We start from the raw sequence: 16,946 nt of genomic DNA, 5'->3' as shown, positions 1-16,946 counted from the left end.
AGATTTTGGATACTAGCCCTTTGTCCGATATGTCATTTGCAAATATCTTTTCCCATTCCGTTGGTTGCCTTTTAGTTTTGTTGGTTGTTTCCTTTGTACAGCTACATATTTTAAATTGGAACCATGAGATGAATCATCTAAAACAGTATAAATAATTAAAAAACCAAATATGCATAGGTTTTTCTAAATATGAATGATTAATATTAGGGATTAGTTTCACAAACATTTCTGTACTTAATTCTTGGGGTCAAGGATGCTAGCCTGCCTAGGAGACGATTATGGAATCCCATACAATTTTAGCATTCCCTTCCTGAGCAGTTGTATGGATTGCCTTTGTTCTGACTGAGGATTCGCAGGTGTGTGTGTGTGTGTGTGTGTGTGTGTGTGTGTGTGTGTGTGTGTGTGTTGATAAGTGAAGTTTATTGCAACATGACCCATTCTTTCATATAATATCTGTGCTGCTTTCATACAGTGACAGAGTTGACAGTTGTGACAGAGACCAGAAGACCCACGAAGCTGAAAATATGTCCCATCTGCCCTTTAGGGAACATGGGCTGACCTTGTTGCAAATATTATTCCTTTCTCATTCACCTTAATTTGGCGATAGATATACAATTTTCCTGTCTTTCAGATGGATTGCAAATGATCACAGCATCATTTATGAAATAGCCTATCCTTTATGATTGAGGATTCTTAATGACCATTGAGACCCTTGGCCAAAATGTCCACTGGACCCCCAACTGGAGTTGCCATGGCAACGCCCTCCGAGTGAAGTCTTCCAGCAGCTAGGGCTGAGGGTTACACTCCTGTCATTACCTAATTTTTGTATTCCTGGAAGATCATAACTTCCACTAAGACCTTCACTGCTTGGGTTGTTTTTGCATTTCTTTATTTCTTCAAAGATATGTAACTGGTTTCCTGGCTGAGTCTGAAGACCTTTAAACTTGAGGGAGCTTTCCTAGGGCTTTGCTTGACTCTGCACAGCAGGTGATCTAATGAAACATACTAATTTAACATTTATAGATTTTCTCTGATGCAGCGAATGAAACTGTGAGTTACATACAACCCATGCAGGAGCCCTGAATCACCTTAGAATTGCAGTCAGCATTAAAAAATAGAATTGAATGGAAGGTATCAGAAGGCATTACACATTATAAGGACAAATATTATTTTTTGAAACTTTGGTTTCATTTGTACATATTTAGATGTAAGTGAATTTCTCACTGTGGGTCACCATGAAGACTTTTGAAAACTTGTCACTTTGATGTCAGGTGGGGAGATCAGAGAGAGCCTGGCATGTGGATCACAGCAAGCAGGGATCATAAACTGATAGGAGGAGGTAAGCCAAAAAGAAAACAAAGACCAGAAAACAGCCACTTAATAGAAACATACGAGCTCAAAAAAGAGAGCCAGCAGCAGTCCCAGATTAGCAAATGAAATCGTTGCTACTAAAAAAAGAGATGTTGGTGTTGCGGGTTATCTTGTAGGTCTGCTCTTTCCCTCTGTGCCTCTTGCTCAGTATTTAGTTCCTTCTGGTAGCACAGTGGCTGGCCCAGTGTAGACACTCTCCAAGTAAGTACTCACTGAGTGTAAACACTGGTAATTAGACCACCTGTTTCAGGGGACCTGGGGGAGGAACGTGGGGTCTGGGAGTCTGTATTTTAACAAGCTTTCCAGGCAGCAACCTGGTGGCGGTGGCGACCGGTGTTTACGAAGCACTTACCTGTTCTACCCGCTTATTTTACCGGCCCAGGTGACACTCACTAGGAGAACCAGAGCTGGCACCTGGGTTGCCCACCTTGCGCCGGAGGGCTTTACCCATGACGTCACCAGCATCTCACATCGGCCGCTTCTCACCAAACACGTTACACAACCTTCTAGCAGACGTCCCGGACTCCATGCTTCTTCACTCTCCTACCTCATTCTCTCAGGCATCTTCTGAAATCTCCCATCATTCCACTTTCCTACCTGATACCTGTCTATACCTTTGGCTTTCTCTTTATTGCTGGTATTATTAAGACCAAATGCCCTAGCAGATAATTCAGGGCCTGCCACAGTGTGCTGACACCTGTCCCCTCAATATCTTCTCTATCTGCCCATCTCCCGCATATCTCCTTTATCCATGTCTTGCTGGGGCACCCCAGGACACTCAGTGTGCCCCGGGCACACCTCCCCGTCCCCGACTATGATCTTCTATACATGTTGTATCCTGGAATATTCTGGAATACTGGAACAACCTCTGTTTTCCTCTCAATTTCATCCGCCCTGCCAGACCAAGTTCAAGGGCCACTTCCATAAAATCTTCCCTTATTATTGAGTTAATCATTCCTTCTTTTGCTTCTCTTTGTTCTTTGCTCATGTTTTACTTGAGTACCTCAGACTCATTGCCTTGGATTTTGTTAGGTTGGCTTGGCCCGTGTTTGTCTCAGATGAGGAAGTAAGTTCCCGGAAGACAGGATTCTTTCTTTACAGTATGTGTCCTTCTCCATAAAGCCTACAGTGCCTTGCAACTAGTTTTAAACGACATATATGTTAATTTTTCTAGGATTATGATTACACCAAAATTAATATTAACTGGAAGTTTGAGCATTTAATCTGTAAGCAGGCTTCAACCTCTGTATGAAGGCTTATTCCGTTCCTTTATAAGCCCAATCATAAAAAAAGTACTGCCTGGGTGGCCCAGTTAATGTTCGACTTCGGCTCAGGTCACGATCTCATGATTGGTGAGTTCGAGCCCCACGTCAGGCTCTGTGCTGACAGCTCAGAGTCTGGAGCCTGCTTCGGGTTCTGTGTCTCCCTCTCTGTGACCCACCCCCCCCCCCAAAGATAAATAAACATTAAAAAAAAAAAAAGTACTGCAATGTTTGTGTGCTGTTCGTGATAAAGAATTCTTGGTTTCCCCTTGGAGAGGACCTGGCTGGATAGACCACAGGATGTGATCTTAAAGAGAAGGGGCTAGTGCCTTGGATCCTTAATCACTGCTGTTTCCAAGAGATCGGAGGGAGGGGCTGGTGGATGAATGTAGATAGAAGTAGAACAGGGAGGCCAATAGCCCCTCCACATAGTGGAAAACCTACCCTTCTGCCTTTCACGTGCCTCATGATGTGGTTTCAGGTCAGTTCCACTCTCCATCTGTTAGCAGGGTGATATTTGGGCCACACCCAGCATAGAGAATCCTCTGCCCAAATTAGAGGTTACAGCGGAAAGGCTAGCACCAACGCATACGTGGCCCAAGCGCTTTTATTTTGCTGACTTTGATGCCTATTGGGTAACTTTGATGTGGTCTCGTTGGGGTGATTCTGAAAACTGAAATTTGTGTCTTCGTTTCTATGTTAGGAACTAAACCTAACTTAAAAAAAAAAAAAAGATGAAAATCGTCAAACTGAAATCGTGATTTGTCTGTTTTTGCTATTACAGGTTCCTTGCACTGACTCCATGGAGAGTGTATCACCTGATTTCTGTCATGATACTCGGGCGCGTTATTATGCAAATAATAAAGGATATGGTTTTGTCCAGAGCTAGAGGTAAGAAAACTGAGAATTCATTTTTATGGTATGTAATTTGCTAGGCCCCAAATATCTGATCTTTGTGTAGGCACATTAACCGAGTAGTTTTAAAAGGGAACGGGCGCCCTGGTGGCTCAGTCAGTTAAGCATCTGACTCTAGATTTCAGCTCAGGTCACGATCTCACAGTTTGTGGGTCCAAGAGCAGAGCCTACTTGGGATTCTCTCTCTCCCCCTCTCTTTTTGCCCCTCCCTCCCTCTCTTTCTCTATTAAAATAAATAAAAACATTGCAGAAGGGAACAAAATAACGTCATGTAGGCATTGACTTGGCTATTATTAATGTTTGTTGAATATTTATTTATTTGGCAAATATTTATTACGTACTTAACTGATGTCCCTAGTCAGAGCTACTGGTCCTGAGCGAAAGGTTTGTGTGTGCGTGCTGGTTTCTCTTTGGTTCTAAGTGCTACTTAAATACCATTTTGATATGTAAGCAGGTTGCAGTGAGGATGACAGTGAAATATTTATAACGTCCCCCAAGATGAAGCTTGGGCCACTGGAAAATGGGCTCATTTATATGAAAACTTTCTCTGCCTCCATGAAGAAAAACAATTCTGGGCTTAAAAACAAATAACAATTGGGGTGCCTGGCTGGCTCAGTCAGTAGAACACGTGACTGTTGATCTTGGGGTTTTGAGTTCAAGCCCCATGTTGGGGGTAGAGATTACTTAAAAAAAAAAAAAAGTAGTAGTTAAGTAAATTTTAACAAATGAGTTCATGATAATGAAATGTGAACTGATTGTTTAAAAATGAGACTTTGAGTTAATTTTGAAATTTGCTCAAGGTGTTTTCTGAGTAATTTGTGTTATAAATCTGAGTCCAGCTTTTCTGTACTTGGAGAGGCCCTCTGACCAGAGCCTGAGCTAGATTTTGTGAATGAGCAAAAGTCCCTCCTTGGAGTAATTGAGCCCTGGGAACTTTAAATGTGGTAAGATTGATGGGATCAAAAACCAGGATGACTCAGTCGGTTAGGGGTCCGACTCTCTTGCTTTCGACTCAGGTCATGATCTCATGGGTTGGTGAGATCGAGCCCCACGTCAGGCTCCACGCTGACGGTGCGGAGCCTGCTTGGGATTCTCTCCTCCTTTCTTTGCCCCTCCCCTGCTTGCACACTCGCTCGCTCTCCTCTCTCTCAAATAAATAAATTAAAAAAAAAAAATAGCCAAGAGAAGGAGGTTCCAGTGAGACATTTGATTTCCCTCAGTGTAACACCCGCACGGAAGGATAATATTGGCCGGGGTCCATATAGATCAATGCGCGTAAGAACTTCCCAGAGTTCCCGCCCTGGCAGGGTACCGAGGCCTGCCTTGTAGGAAGCACCCTTGTTCTCCCTAAAGCCAACTCTGAGACCAGGGATCTCAGCTGTTACGGGTTTACCATCATCATGGTCCACAGTGGGCTTGAGCTCCAGTTTATATTCTAAGTCTTCTTAAAGTAAATTATGTGTAGAAAGACTGTGTTACATTGCTGCATTACCAGGTTTGAAGGTAATTCCTTCATTCTAGTGAATCTGAGAAGGTGAAAAAAAACCCAGTGTTGTTAACTGTAGGAATTTACGCGAGGAATAAATCCATTGGAATTGGGAAGTGCCAAACTGGAAATTCGGTTAGGAGACCTCCCACAAATTCACTTATGTCTAGTTCTTTCTTTTCTTTTTTTTTTTTTTTTTAATTTTTTTTTTTTTAACGTTTGTTTATTTTTGAGACAGAGAGAGACAGAGCATGAACAGGGGAGGGGCAGAGAGAGAGGGAGACACAGAATCTGAAACAGGCTCCAGGCTCTGAGCTGTCAGCACAGAGCCCGACGTGGGGCTCGAACTCACGGACCGTGAGATCATGACCTGAGCCGAAGTCGGATGCTTAACCGACCGAGCCACCCAGGTGCCCCTCTTTTCTTTTTTTTAAAATATATTTTAAAATTTATTTTGAGAGAGCGCAAGTGGGGGCGGGGCAGAGAGAGAGGGACGGGGGATCCAAAGCGGGCTCTGCGCTGACAGCCATGAGCCCAGTGTGGAGCTCAGACTCGCAAGCCGTGAGACCGTGACCTGAGCCGAAGCTAAGAATCGGACTCTCAACTGACTGAGTCACCCAGTGGCCCCCAATTACTTCTTTTCATGAATCTGTGGATTAAGATTGCATTCGTGTATGGGTTCTCCCCTCGTTCCTCTCCCTCTTCACCCCATCCTTTTCTGTTTCAGAGAATAGACACCCAACTCCCTGTTAACCCTGTCAGACACCTGCCCCAGTACTCTGTTCACCACAGATGTATTAAGGCCACCTGGAAGCCGAGCATCGGTCTCACGTTGTGGGTTTTGCACAGGGTCTGTCAGATGCACCCGCGGTGATGCCCTGTTTCTGCCCTGATTCAAACTTTTCATTTCATTTTCTTTTTTTTTAGAGAGCGCAGGTTGGGGAGAGGAGCAGAGGGGGAGAGAGAGAGAGAGAGAGAGAGAGAGAGAGAGAGAGAGAGAGAGAGAGAAAATATGAATGAATGAATCCCAAGCAAAGTCCACACTCAGTGCAGAGCCTGACACTGGGCTCGATCTCATGAACCATGAGATCATAACCTGAGCTGAAATCAAGAGTGGGCGCTTAACTGACTGAGCCACCCGGGCACCCCTCTGCCCTGATTCCTAACGGACAGAGGAGAGACCCTTTTTCTCCAGTAGACTTTGTAACATTTTCACCCTCTAGGACCTTCCTCAGGGGAATCTTAGAAGAAATAACCACTTACACATTTTCATCAGCAGCCATTTTAGCCGAGCATCTCAATCGTTTCCGTTTCGAGTCAAATCTGGTCCCCGTTTGGGCACAAGTTGTAGGAGCAGACAAGCGGGCAGGCAAATACAGGGCTTGAAGGCTTCGCGACTGCTCTTTTCTCACTCTCAGCCGATCGCACAGAGGTTGTTATCAGCCTTGACTCGTTGGCTTGACGTTCCTGTGAATACGGGACCTCCGCGTTCACAGAGTGCAGGCCGCCTTCCGCTTGCAAGGATTCGGCCCTCTGCGAACGGAAGCTGTGGCCTTGGAAGAGTAGGAGCCTGAAGGGTCTAGTCCGGGCTTGTTCGCTTCACTTCCCAGTGTGGCGGGGACCTACCAGATAGTGGGTTAGTTTCCTGGGGCTGCGGTAACAAGCCTTCATAAACGTGGTGGCTCAAAGCGACAGAAATCTCTCCCCTTGCTGTTCTAGAGGCCACCAGCCCAAAATCAGTGCCACCAGGCCAACATCGAGGTTCCGGCAGGGCTGTGCCCCCTCCGGAGGCTCTAGGGAAGCATCCCCTACCTCTTCGGGTGGTTTTGGGTGGTGGCTTGTCGTGCGTGGCTTGTGGCCACGTCCCTCCACTCTCTGCCCTTGCGCTCACCCCCTCCTCTTCGTCCTCGTCAAACCTCCGTCCTACAGGGCCCCTCGTGGTTGTACTTGGGGCCCACCTGGACAGCCCCGGACAGTCTCCCCGTCTCCTGGCCCTTGACTCAATCACACACAGTGCATCCCGCTTCCATAGAAAGTGGCATTTTGCAGGTTTCGGGGATGGGAGACCTGGCGTCTCTGGGGGCCGTCATCCCGCCAGCTGCACAGCCTGAGCTTCTTCATCCCGTGACACGACCGAGACCAACCCAGGCCGCTCGGCCGGGTAGGGTGGACTGAGACCGTGGAACAGGAGTGCCCCGGGCCCAGTAGCTTCCGTGCGGCCCGGTCCGCTCTGCCGCGTCATCTGAACGTCATGGGGTGTGTTCACTCGGGCGGCCTGTGCTGAGCGCCTTTCTGTTCAGGGCCTGCTGGCGGCCCTGGGCTGCCAGGGGCATCCAGGCCCACTCCGGCCCCGGCGCCCCAGGCGAGCTCTCAGACCCCATCCTGCACGCCAGGCGCTTGCCCCAGGCCAGGCTTCCTCTGAGGGTATGAGCCCAGCTTGCACTGCTCCGAATACAGCATTTCTGCTGCACAAAGGCAGAAGGTCGGGATTAACTCTGCTCTCTCCCAGCGCCCCTCTGGCCCGCGACGAAGGAGCACAAGTGCCAGCCTCGGCCTCCGTTAGTGGAGGCTTTGGAGACAAAGACCCATTTGAGCCCTGCGGATAGTGGGCAGGGGCCTGACTCTGCAGACTTTTCAGCCCAGGCCCGGCTGAGACGAGTGGGTCTCCGGGAAGCTTCCATCTCGAGCCACATGCTGTTACGGAGACGCCATGGCTTCAGCCAGACCCGCCAGCCGCTGTCGCTGCTCACGTTGGCTTTAGGACAGCAACTGGGAAAGCAACAGCCAGCCGTCGGGCTCCCGGGGCCGTTCTCTCCCCTCCCGTCTCAGCGTCCCCACTTCCCACGACGGTTTTGGCTAAAGAGCTGATGCTTCTGCTGTTATGAATTTCGTTTTACTCCTCCTCTCCCCCCCTCCCCCCAATTGCTAATTTTAATACCATCTCAGATGCTTAATATGAAGGAGGTGGGCGACAATGTGGAGATCTTTCACGTGAATTCATCTTTGTGGAACCTGCTGGAATCCACGTCTCTGTTACAAGTCGGCAGCAGGAGCAGCCTGCAGCTGCGGGGCGGGGGGGGGGGGGGTTCGCGCTCACTCCTGTTGTGTACCTTGAGTGCACACTTCCCTGTGTGAGCCCCTTCGTCCAGGCCCTGGAAGACCCTTCTGCAGCGTGGAAAATCCCTCTGCAGCCATAGGCTGTTGCTCGACCGTCCCCCGCCTCTCTCTCCTTGCAGAAGAGCCTGTCCTGCCACCGGCTCCCTTTAACATCCTCTTCCAGCACCGCCCTGTGCGGCGGGAGGGGGGGCTCAGCAGGTCCCCACGCGGCCACTCATTTTCAACCTCGGTCCCTTCGTACCTTTCCTCCTGCGAAATCTGCACTGTCCATTTACGCCATTTTCTGGTCACAGTTGAGCATGGGGATTGTGGCGGGTGGACTCGTGTGCCTCCGTTCTCTGTCCCTGCATCCTGTAACCTGGATTTGGTCACCCACTTGCGTGGCCTCATCTTTGACCTGAGCCACCAGAAGCACTGTGTCTGCAACCCCTACAGAGGCTGAGAGTCACCCCTCAGGACACCCTCTGGCCAGCCCCCAGCCCCTCACTCCTGCTGAACCGGCTCTGCCCTCAGGGTAAGCGCCCTCCTGCTCAGCCTCTTACCCGCCCCTCTGCCCTGCACAGCCCCCACCTGCTCGGTGCTCAGTGGCTGCAGGTCTGCTGTCCTTGCCATTCTGAATGTCCTTGTCCCCACAGCCCAACCATGCTCATTTTTCCCACTTTTAATAAGCAAACAAGCAAGCACCCCATGATGTCACCCACTTCCTCCACTCTTGGGGCCGGTGCTATCAGAGAAGGGTCGTATGACAAGGTGAGTGTTAGTGCCAGAATTTAGTCTCTCCCACTTTCCAGCTTCAGCTGAGGCGGCACTAGTGTTCGTAAGCCCTTGGATTCTTTGGAATTGTTTCTTTGCTTTGTTTGCTGTGCCATCTAACCCCAAAGTATTTGAGGCAGCTTGTGAGGAACATAAAAAACAAGGCTATTTTTAAAAGGTGTAAGTAGAGGAATAGATTCTAATATGGTGACCATAACTGAGCAACAGAGTGATCCCTGTGCTTACTGGCAGCCAAGGCAAAAAGGGAAACTAGATCCACTGAATAGTTCTAATAGTGTGATGAAAGAATGCAAACAATTTTGAGACTAAATTTTTTTTTTCCTGGGACTAAATTTTAAGAATTTATTACACAGATCTCCCTCCCTCCCTCCCTCCCTCCCTCCCTCTCTTTCTTTCTTTCTTTCTTTTCTTTTCTTTTCTTTTCTTTTCTTTTCTTTCTTCCTCCCTCCCTTCCTCCCTCCCTTTCTTTCTTCCTTCCTTCCTTCCTTCCTCCCTCCCTCCCTTCCTTCCTTCCTTCCTTCCTTCCTTCCTTCCTTCCTTCCTTCCTTCCTTCCTTCCGTCCAAAGTAGGCTCCATGCCCAGCATGGAGCCCAATGTGGGACTTGAACTCACAGCCCTGAAATCAAGACCTGAGCTGAGATCAAGAGTCACCTGCTCTTAACCAACTCTTAGCCACCCAGGCACCCCTAATAGATCTTTGATAGGGGATACTGAAGAACAAAAGGGACAACATCTTTGGAAAGATGGGAAAATGCAGAAACCACCTCATGGCCATTTCTAATATCCATTAAAACTGGTAGCTGGGTGTATAATATTAAGACATAGTGCAATGAAGAAAGTAAGCCCATCAAGAAAGCAAATGAGAGGGGCGCCTGGGTGGCTCAGTCGGTTGAGCATCCGACTTTGGCTCAGGTTATCATCTCACGGTTCACAAGTTTGAGTCCCATGTCAGGCTCTGTGCTGACAGCTCTGAGCCTGGAGCCTGCTTTGGATTCCCTGTCTCCTCTCTCTGTTCCTCCCCCACTCGCACTCTGTGTCTGTCTCTCCCAAAAATAAACAAACATTAAAAAAATTTTTTAAAAAGAAAGCAAATGAGATCCAAGTATGCATTTTTTTTTCTGTTGATTTCACTTGAGCCTCAACATAAGCTCAAAACACCTAAAGGATGAATAGATAAAAACCTCCTTTCTCAAATCACTGTTGTCTCAGTTCTCCTTTTGTCGGTACCATTTCAAAGCCCACCGTAAATGGCACCTCTGTTCTTGGGACTCTCTCGAGCAGCCATACTCTCTCTCTCCCTCCATACACCACCTCAGTGCATGCTAGGTCTGCCCCACTGAACACTCAAGTCCCCGAGGCAGGACCATGTGTGATACAGGGTCCCATCTCCCGAGGCACCTATCCAAGTGTTTTACAAATAGCAGGCTCTGAAATACTCGTGGGCACATTGCCTGAATGAATTCTGGTACCAGAGGTGTATACTGAATGGTTTGATAATTTCTAGAGTTGAAAGATCTAAGCATTCTATTTTATTTTATTTTTTTTTTAATTTTAAATAAAAATTTAATGTTTGTTTTTGGGGGAGAGAGACAGAGCACAGGCAGGAGAGGGACAGAGAGAGAGGGAAACAGAGAATCTGAAGCAGGCTCCAGGCTCTGAGCTGTCAGCACAGAGCCTGACGTGGGGCTGGACCTCATGAGCTATGAGATCATGACCTGAGCCGAAGTTGGACGCTTAACTGACTGAGCCACCCAGGTGTCCCAACATCTGAGCATTTTTAATAGCTCAGAAGATTTCTACGTTGAGAAATGCTTCGAGAGAAAAATGCCTCCATTAATGTTTCATTCTTTGCCTCTCCTTGTTGCAGGTGCACAGTTGTGGAGAAGCCTCAGTGAAAGGTAGGGAACTTGGTTTTCAATGTCATGGCTAACGGAGGGCAGGTGACTGCGCCTCCAAGATGTCCAGTGGGTTCAAATACATAGTTGGTTCTCTCCTTCTTTAAAATGGACTTTATTTTTTTAGAACAGTTGAGATATACAGACAAATTGAAAAGATAGTACAAGGTTCCCGTATATAGATAGTACACCCCCACCTTTCTTCTGTCAACATTATTACATTACCATGATGTATTTGTGATGATTAATGAAACAATAGTCAATATATTCTTATTAACTAAATGTCCACACTGTGTGCAGATTTCCCTAGTTTTTGCCCAATGTTCTTTTTTTTTGTTCTAGAATCCCGTCCAGGATTCCTCAATGTGTTTCATAGTCGCGTCTCCTTCCGCTCCTCTTGGCTGTGACAGTTTCTCAGACTTTTCTTGTTTTTGTCGACCTTGATAGTTTTGAGGAGTCCTAGTCAAGTATATTATAGAACCCCCCCTTTACTCTGGGGTTATGGGTTTTGGGGAGAAGCCAACAGGGGTGAAGTGCCATTTCCATCACTCCGTGTCAAGGGTGCTTCCCATTGACGTGATTTATCACTCACGATGCTAACCTTGACCACCTGGCCAAAGTGGTGCTTGTCAGGTTTCTCCAAGTTGGTTATGGCTGTCTGTTTGGGAAATCAAATTAAGACCAGAAGGCTATTGATGAGAACAGGACCAGAGAACAATCTGAAAGTGTGGTGACGGTGGTGCCCTTGTGGCTTGCAGGCCACTCTAGGCGCGACCCCACCCCTGGCCTGGCAGTACAGGTCCCAGCTCCCAGTCCTGTTTGTTGCAGGCACGCTGGAGCTCCTTGGGCGTGTCCTGGCCTTCTGTGCACGTGCAGAGAGTGACCCGGCTCCCTAATTTGGGGCAGGGGGAAGATTCCACCCAGCGGGCTAGTGTGATTTCACAGGAATCTTAAAAAGCACTTCGTGCTCTCTGGCGAGTAGCCTTTCAGATTTACTGGTACTTATTTTGACCCGTGAAGGTATCACGTGCCTGCTTTTCTAGAGGCCTTGCCGTCCAAGCCCTTCCAGCATAGCCCAGAACACGTTGCCTGTTTAGAAGCTATTGGAGTGTTTGATGATGATTTGGAAAAAAGTATCAGCGAGCACAGCAGGACCCAGGGACCCCCTTTGCCAGCGCACTGGCTTTGGTCAGGGAGTGAGTAGCACCTTATAACATGCCTTTTGTGTGGATTTGTAATATTTCACTACTTTGGGAAAGTGCCCATGTGCCCCCAGAGAAGGCGTGATCATGGAAATAACCTTTTCAAGGAAGGGTCACATTCACTTTAGAATTGTCCAGATACGTATTCAATTCACCCCCATCCCCCCACCAGCTGATGATCTTGCCAAGTTCTCTCTGGGCCTCAGTTTCTCATCTGACTGAGGAGGTAAGAGAGACAATAGTTTCAAATGTCCCTCTCAGCTGTAAAGAGTCTGTAATACAATTTGAGGGGTTTGTTGTGTTTGAGATATTGTGATTTATAATAAGAATATAGATTTGGTCTTTGTCCCCAAGTTTCAAGGACAGAGTCCTAAAACCTTTGCAGTTTCCTAATTGTTGAGAGAAAGGTGTCTTTTGTCCATGTTAATGAAGTGGCTTTTCCACCACACCTAAGGACCGGTGCGGGGAGGAGGGAAGGTGGGAGGAGGGGGAAGGGTTGGTTGGCCGGGGAATTAACCTTGTGATTTGAGGTTTGGAACTTGCAGTCCCTCCCCCTTTCTCTGGGGAGCGGGGAGGGGGCTGGAGGTTGAATCAATCATCCTAGGCCAATGATTTGATCAATCGTGCCTGTGTAATGAAGTCTCCGTAAAACCCCAAGGGACAGTGTTTGGAGAGCTCCCAGGTTGGTGAACACCCAGAGATTTGTGGGCAGCAGCACTGTTTCCCCGCACCTTGCCCCGTGCTTCTCTTCCATCTGGATGTTCCGGAGTCACATCTTTTGTAACAAAACCGTAATCTCGTAAATAAAATGCTTCTGAGTTCTGGGAGCCCCTCTAGCAAATTCATGGAACCAAGGCAGGGAGGGGGTCGTTGGAACCTCTAGTCTGTAGCCAGTTGGTCAGAAGTGTGGGTGACTACCTGGGCTTGTGAATGGCACCTAAGTGGGGGAAGAGGGCGGGAATTTTGTCGGACTGAGCCCTTGACCTGTGGGGTCTGACGCTATCCCCGGGTAGATAATGTCAAAATCAAGTTGACTTGTAGAACACTCAGCTGGTGACCTGGAGTCTCTAGGTGGTGCGGTCAACATCCCCCTCCTGCGCTCCACCCGCCCCCCACCCCCCAGGTCAGAATTGGTACTAGAATTATAGTTGGTGATCAGAAGTGGGAGCAAAGAATCATTCCTGTTTCTTTCTTTTTTTTTTTAATTTTTTTTTTTTTAACGTTTATTTATTTTTGAGACAGAGAGAGACAGAGCATGAATGGGGGAGGGTCAGAGAGAGGGAGACACAGAATCTGAAACAGGCTCCGGGCTCTGAGCTGTCAGCACAGGGGCCCGACGCGGGGCTCGAACTCATGGACCGGACCGCGAGATCGTGACCTGAGCCGAAGTCGGTGCTCAACCGACTGAGCCACCCAGGTGCCCCTCCTGTTTCTTTCTTATTGTTATTACGTTTTTGTTTGGCCAGGGACTCTTTCAAAGTGATTTAATCCACCGCAGAAGTTTTCGCTGCAGTTTCTATTGTGTCATTGTATTCTGTTCTCTTTTCATCATGGAGATGTGGAATTAAAATATTTATTCCTCTAATTTCTTTGAATACGTTGCTTGCAGTGATTCCTGGTGTCTGGTGCTGGGTAGTGCTTGTGTTTTTAACATCGAAAAATTCAAAACCAGTTTCTTTGAAGGACAGAAAGCAGTGCTGTGTAAGAGGATCTTTGGGGGCAGAGAGGCGCCGTTTGCTCATGTGCGCCGCGGGGGGTTAGGCTCTTTGCGCTTCCTGGTTACTTTGTCCTGTGTCGCATATTGCTGGTGGTCTGTGCTCAGTCTCACAATGGGCCAGGCCTTCTCTCTGTGGGGCTTCAACTGCTTCGTTGAAAGATCATTAAGTTCACTGTAAAAAGGTAAATCAAGTAATGGGCATTCTCTCTTCGTAATGCCATCGTAATGCTTTTAAATTAAAAAGGAGCCCCTTGAAAATGGAACCTTTGTGTACTATTGGTGGGGACGTAAATTGGTTGCAGCCACTAGGGAAGACAGGATGGAGGTTCCTGCAAAATTAAAAAGAGAATTACCATATGTGTGAATTACCATATGATCCAGCATCCCGCTTCTGGGCATATGCCCGAAGGAAATGGGCTCACTGTTGCAAAGACGTGCCTGGACCAGCATGGTTATTGCAGCATCATGCACAACAGCCAAGACGTGGAAACAGCCTAAGCCTCCCGATGGTGGACAAATGGATAAACAGGTACATATATACGATGGAATATTATTTAGCCATAAAAGCAGAAGGAGATTCCGCCATTTGTGTGAAATAAGTCTAAATGAAATACTGTATGATCTCACTTATATGTGAAAGCTGCTGATAAAAATGGAGAGGAGATTGGGAATTGCCAGGGGCTGGGAGGGGAGGGAAGTGAGGAGATGAGGCCTAAGGGCATACGCTTGCAGGTGTAAGGCCCGGGAGTCCTGGGGATCTAATGTGAAGCATGGCTACTCCGGTTAACAGCGCCATATAGTAGACTCCAAAGTTACCGAGAGTAGACCTTCTGTGTTCTCACCACCACCACAACAAAATGACAATTGTGTGAGGCGAGGGGTGCGTTAACCACCTGTGTGGTAATCCCTTCACAATTTATGTGTGTATCAAGCCGTCATATCGTACACGGTAAACTTCTGCGATGTTACATGTCAGCTGTATTCTCAGTAAAGCCGAAGAAAAGGGACCTCCTTCCTTCCCTGTCGTCTAATGGCTTCTTCTTTCACAGACTTGTCATTTCCTCCTGGGGAAAATGTGCTTCTGTCAGTGAAGCCGAAAGTATTTCTCTCAAAATTTCGCATGAAGATGGTGACGTGTGTGTCTATAGTTACACACGTGTGTAGTTTCTCTGGACGTTTGACAAAGGCTGTTCCTAGTGTTCACGTGGTGGTGCTTGTAAACGAGGGTAAAGCCAGCATCTAGTCTGACGTGGTCATCAGTAATGAAAGCTGGATACTTTTAATCAGATGCTACTCACAGAACGGCTTTTGTACCTGGAAAGTTGATTTGGTGAAGATGTGGTTCATAGTGTTTCAGTTCTGAGAAGGGCTCGTGCTTGACCTATTTCCTTAATGAACAGTTAACACTGACTCTACAACCTGGACAGGGCGTTTCCAGAGCCGTCTGTCAGCTGAACCCAATTCACATCTTAGGGCTCATTCCTCGTATTGAAATGCAACCTGACCCTTAGCGTCATAAGGGCTTTTTATTTCTGCACGTGACTGTGGCAGCTGACTGAATAAAATCATCTGTTAACAAAGGACACGTTGTCCACATTGCCTTTGAAAAACCTAAAATTGTTTTTATTTTGGCCAGGTTTTTCGAAGTATAAGTTTGACGGAAATGACTTGCATATATAGAGCGATCATTCAAAATTTCTTTACAGAGTTCTTTAATAGTTTTGTACGTTATAACCAGATTAAGGAGCTATTCGCATCAGAAAACTTCTTTTATTGTTTGGTTCCAATTTACAGAAAATATCTTTTTTTTTTTTTTTTCTTCCATGGCAACTAAAGATTTTGAAAATTATGGCTGAGAGTGCTGGGATTCCCTATCAGACATCCTTGGAATCCCGATGTCTATAGCAATGTGTCCTTCACAGGAATTGGGGAGTGGCTTTCCAGTGACTCATGAGGACATCAGGTCTACTCTGCCTTACCTGGAGTTGACTGTGCAGGGGCATAGCAGAGAATTAACAGTCAGGGTTTCTAGAGCCAGCAGGGATTAGCAAGAGTTGTGAGCTTTTTGCCTGGATCTTGGTCACATGGTCGAGGTGTTGGCTTGTCTCGGACTCCCCTGCCGTCAGGAGAAATAGTCGTGTGGCCCCACTGCGAGGGATGAAATGCCCTTCTGCCTTGTCAGTTTCCTGATAACTGCCAGTCAGAACACTCTAGCTGGTTCTATTACTATTATTATTATTATTATTGTTATTATTATTATTATTATTATTATTTTGCCTCCAGCGAATAGGAGCCAAGAATCTTTGGTTGCAAAACCCAAGTCCTGAGCTTGCCCCGGCTCATATGCCCAGAACAAATTGGAGTGTTTAAGGAAGGGATGTCTAATTAATTAAATCCTTGAGCACGACATTCTGTGTCTGTTAAAAGTGAAAAGTCATCTACCATTTGCTATTGTCTCTTCTGAGGAATAGAATTTAGTGTGAAAACCACATTTTCGGTTATTTATGAATCATCCTTACTTATCAAAATTGCATAGAGAAGGTGAACTACTAAGTAAAAAGCATTGAACATGGTATCTTATATGGTGTCCTTTCTTTGCCGTTAGACAAAGGAACAGTATCGACTCATACATTAAAACTAGTCGATTTTACAGTTTGAGCATTTTTGAGTGTGTCTAAAAGTGACCTTGTAACTTGTGTTTTGTAACCTAGTCCCTGTACCTTTGTAATAAGGCATAATATTGAAATCTGTATTTTTTCAATTTAATTTCAGCCAGAAGTGTAGACAGGGAGCCACATCTCCATGAGCTTTGAAAGACAGCTTTGCCGGGGCACCTGGGTGGCTCAGTTGGTTAAGCCTACGAATTCAGCTCAGATCATGATCTCACTGTTCGTGAGTTCGAGCCCCGTGTCGGGCTCCGTGCTGACAGCCGGAGCCTGGAGCCTGCTTCAGATTCTGTGTCTCCCCCTCTCTCTGCCCCTCCCCTGCTCACACTCTGTCTCTCTCAAAAATAAACAGACAAAAAAAATAAAGAATTTTGCTGTGAAGGATACATTTGATTGAATTAAATTATTTAGTTTAGAAAAAATATGCACTTAAATTCAGATAAGTGTATCTGAGTGTGGGTAAGTCTTCGGCTGAAGATGTCTGGACTGGCCTGGGAATGAAACACTACTATTCAAGTCTCTATCCTGCCAAAATAAAAAT

General features: G+C 46.9%; 1 protein-coding gene across 1 annotated transcript in view; it reads left to right on the top strand.

Annotated features, from left to right (window-relative positions):
* Positions 1 to 16,946, top strand: part of RETREG1 (reticulophagy regulator 1) — a 131,439-nt gene that overhangs the window by 31,351 nt on the left and 83,142 nt on the right. The window contains exons 2-3 of the mRNA XM_019450762.2: positions 3,418 to 3,524; positions 10,793 to 10,823. Of these exons, the coding sequence (XP_019306307.2) occupies positions 3,418 to 3,524; positions 10,793 to 10,823 (138 nt within the window). The remainder of the gene's footprint in view (positions 1 to 3,417; positions 3,525 to 10,792; positions 10,824 to 16,946) is intronic.

The sequence above is a fragment of the Panthera pardus genome, unplaced genomic scaffold, assembly GCF_024362965.1.
Source record: "Panthera pardus isolate Hobbes unplaced genomic scaffold, ASM2436296v1 HiC_scaffold_2, whole genome shotgun sequence".
In the NCBI taxonomy this organism is placed as follows: Eukaryota; Metazoa; Chordata; class Mammalia; order Carnivora; family Felidae; genus Panthera; species Panthera pardus.
The sequence above is the reverse complement of the archived record's forward strand: the minus strand, read 5'-3'. Positions and strand labels throughout refer to the sequence as shown.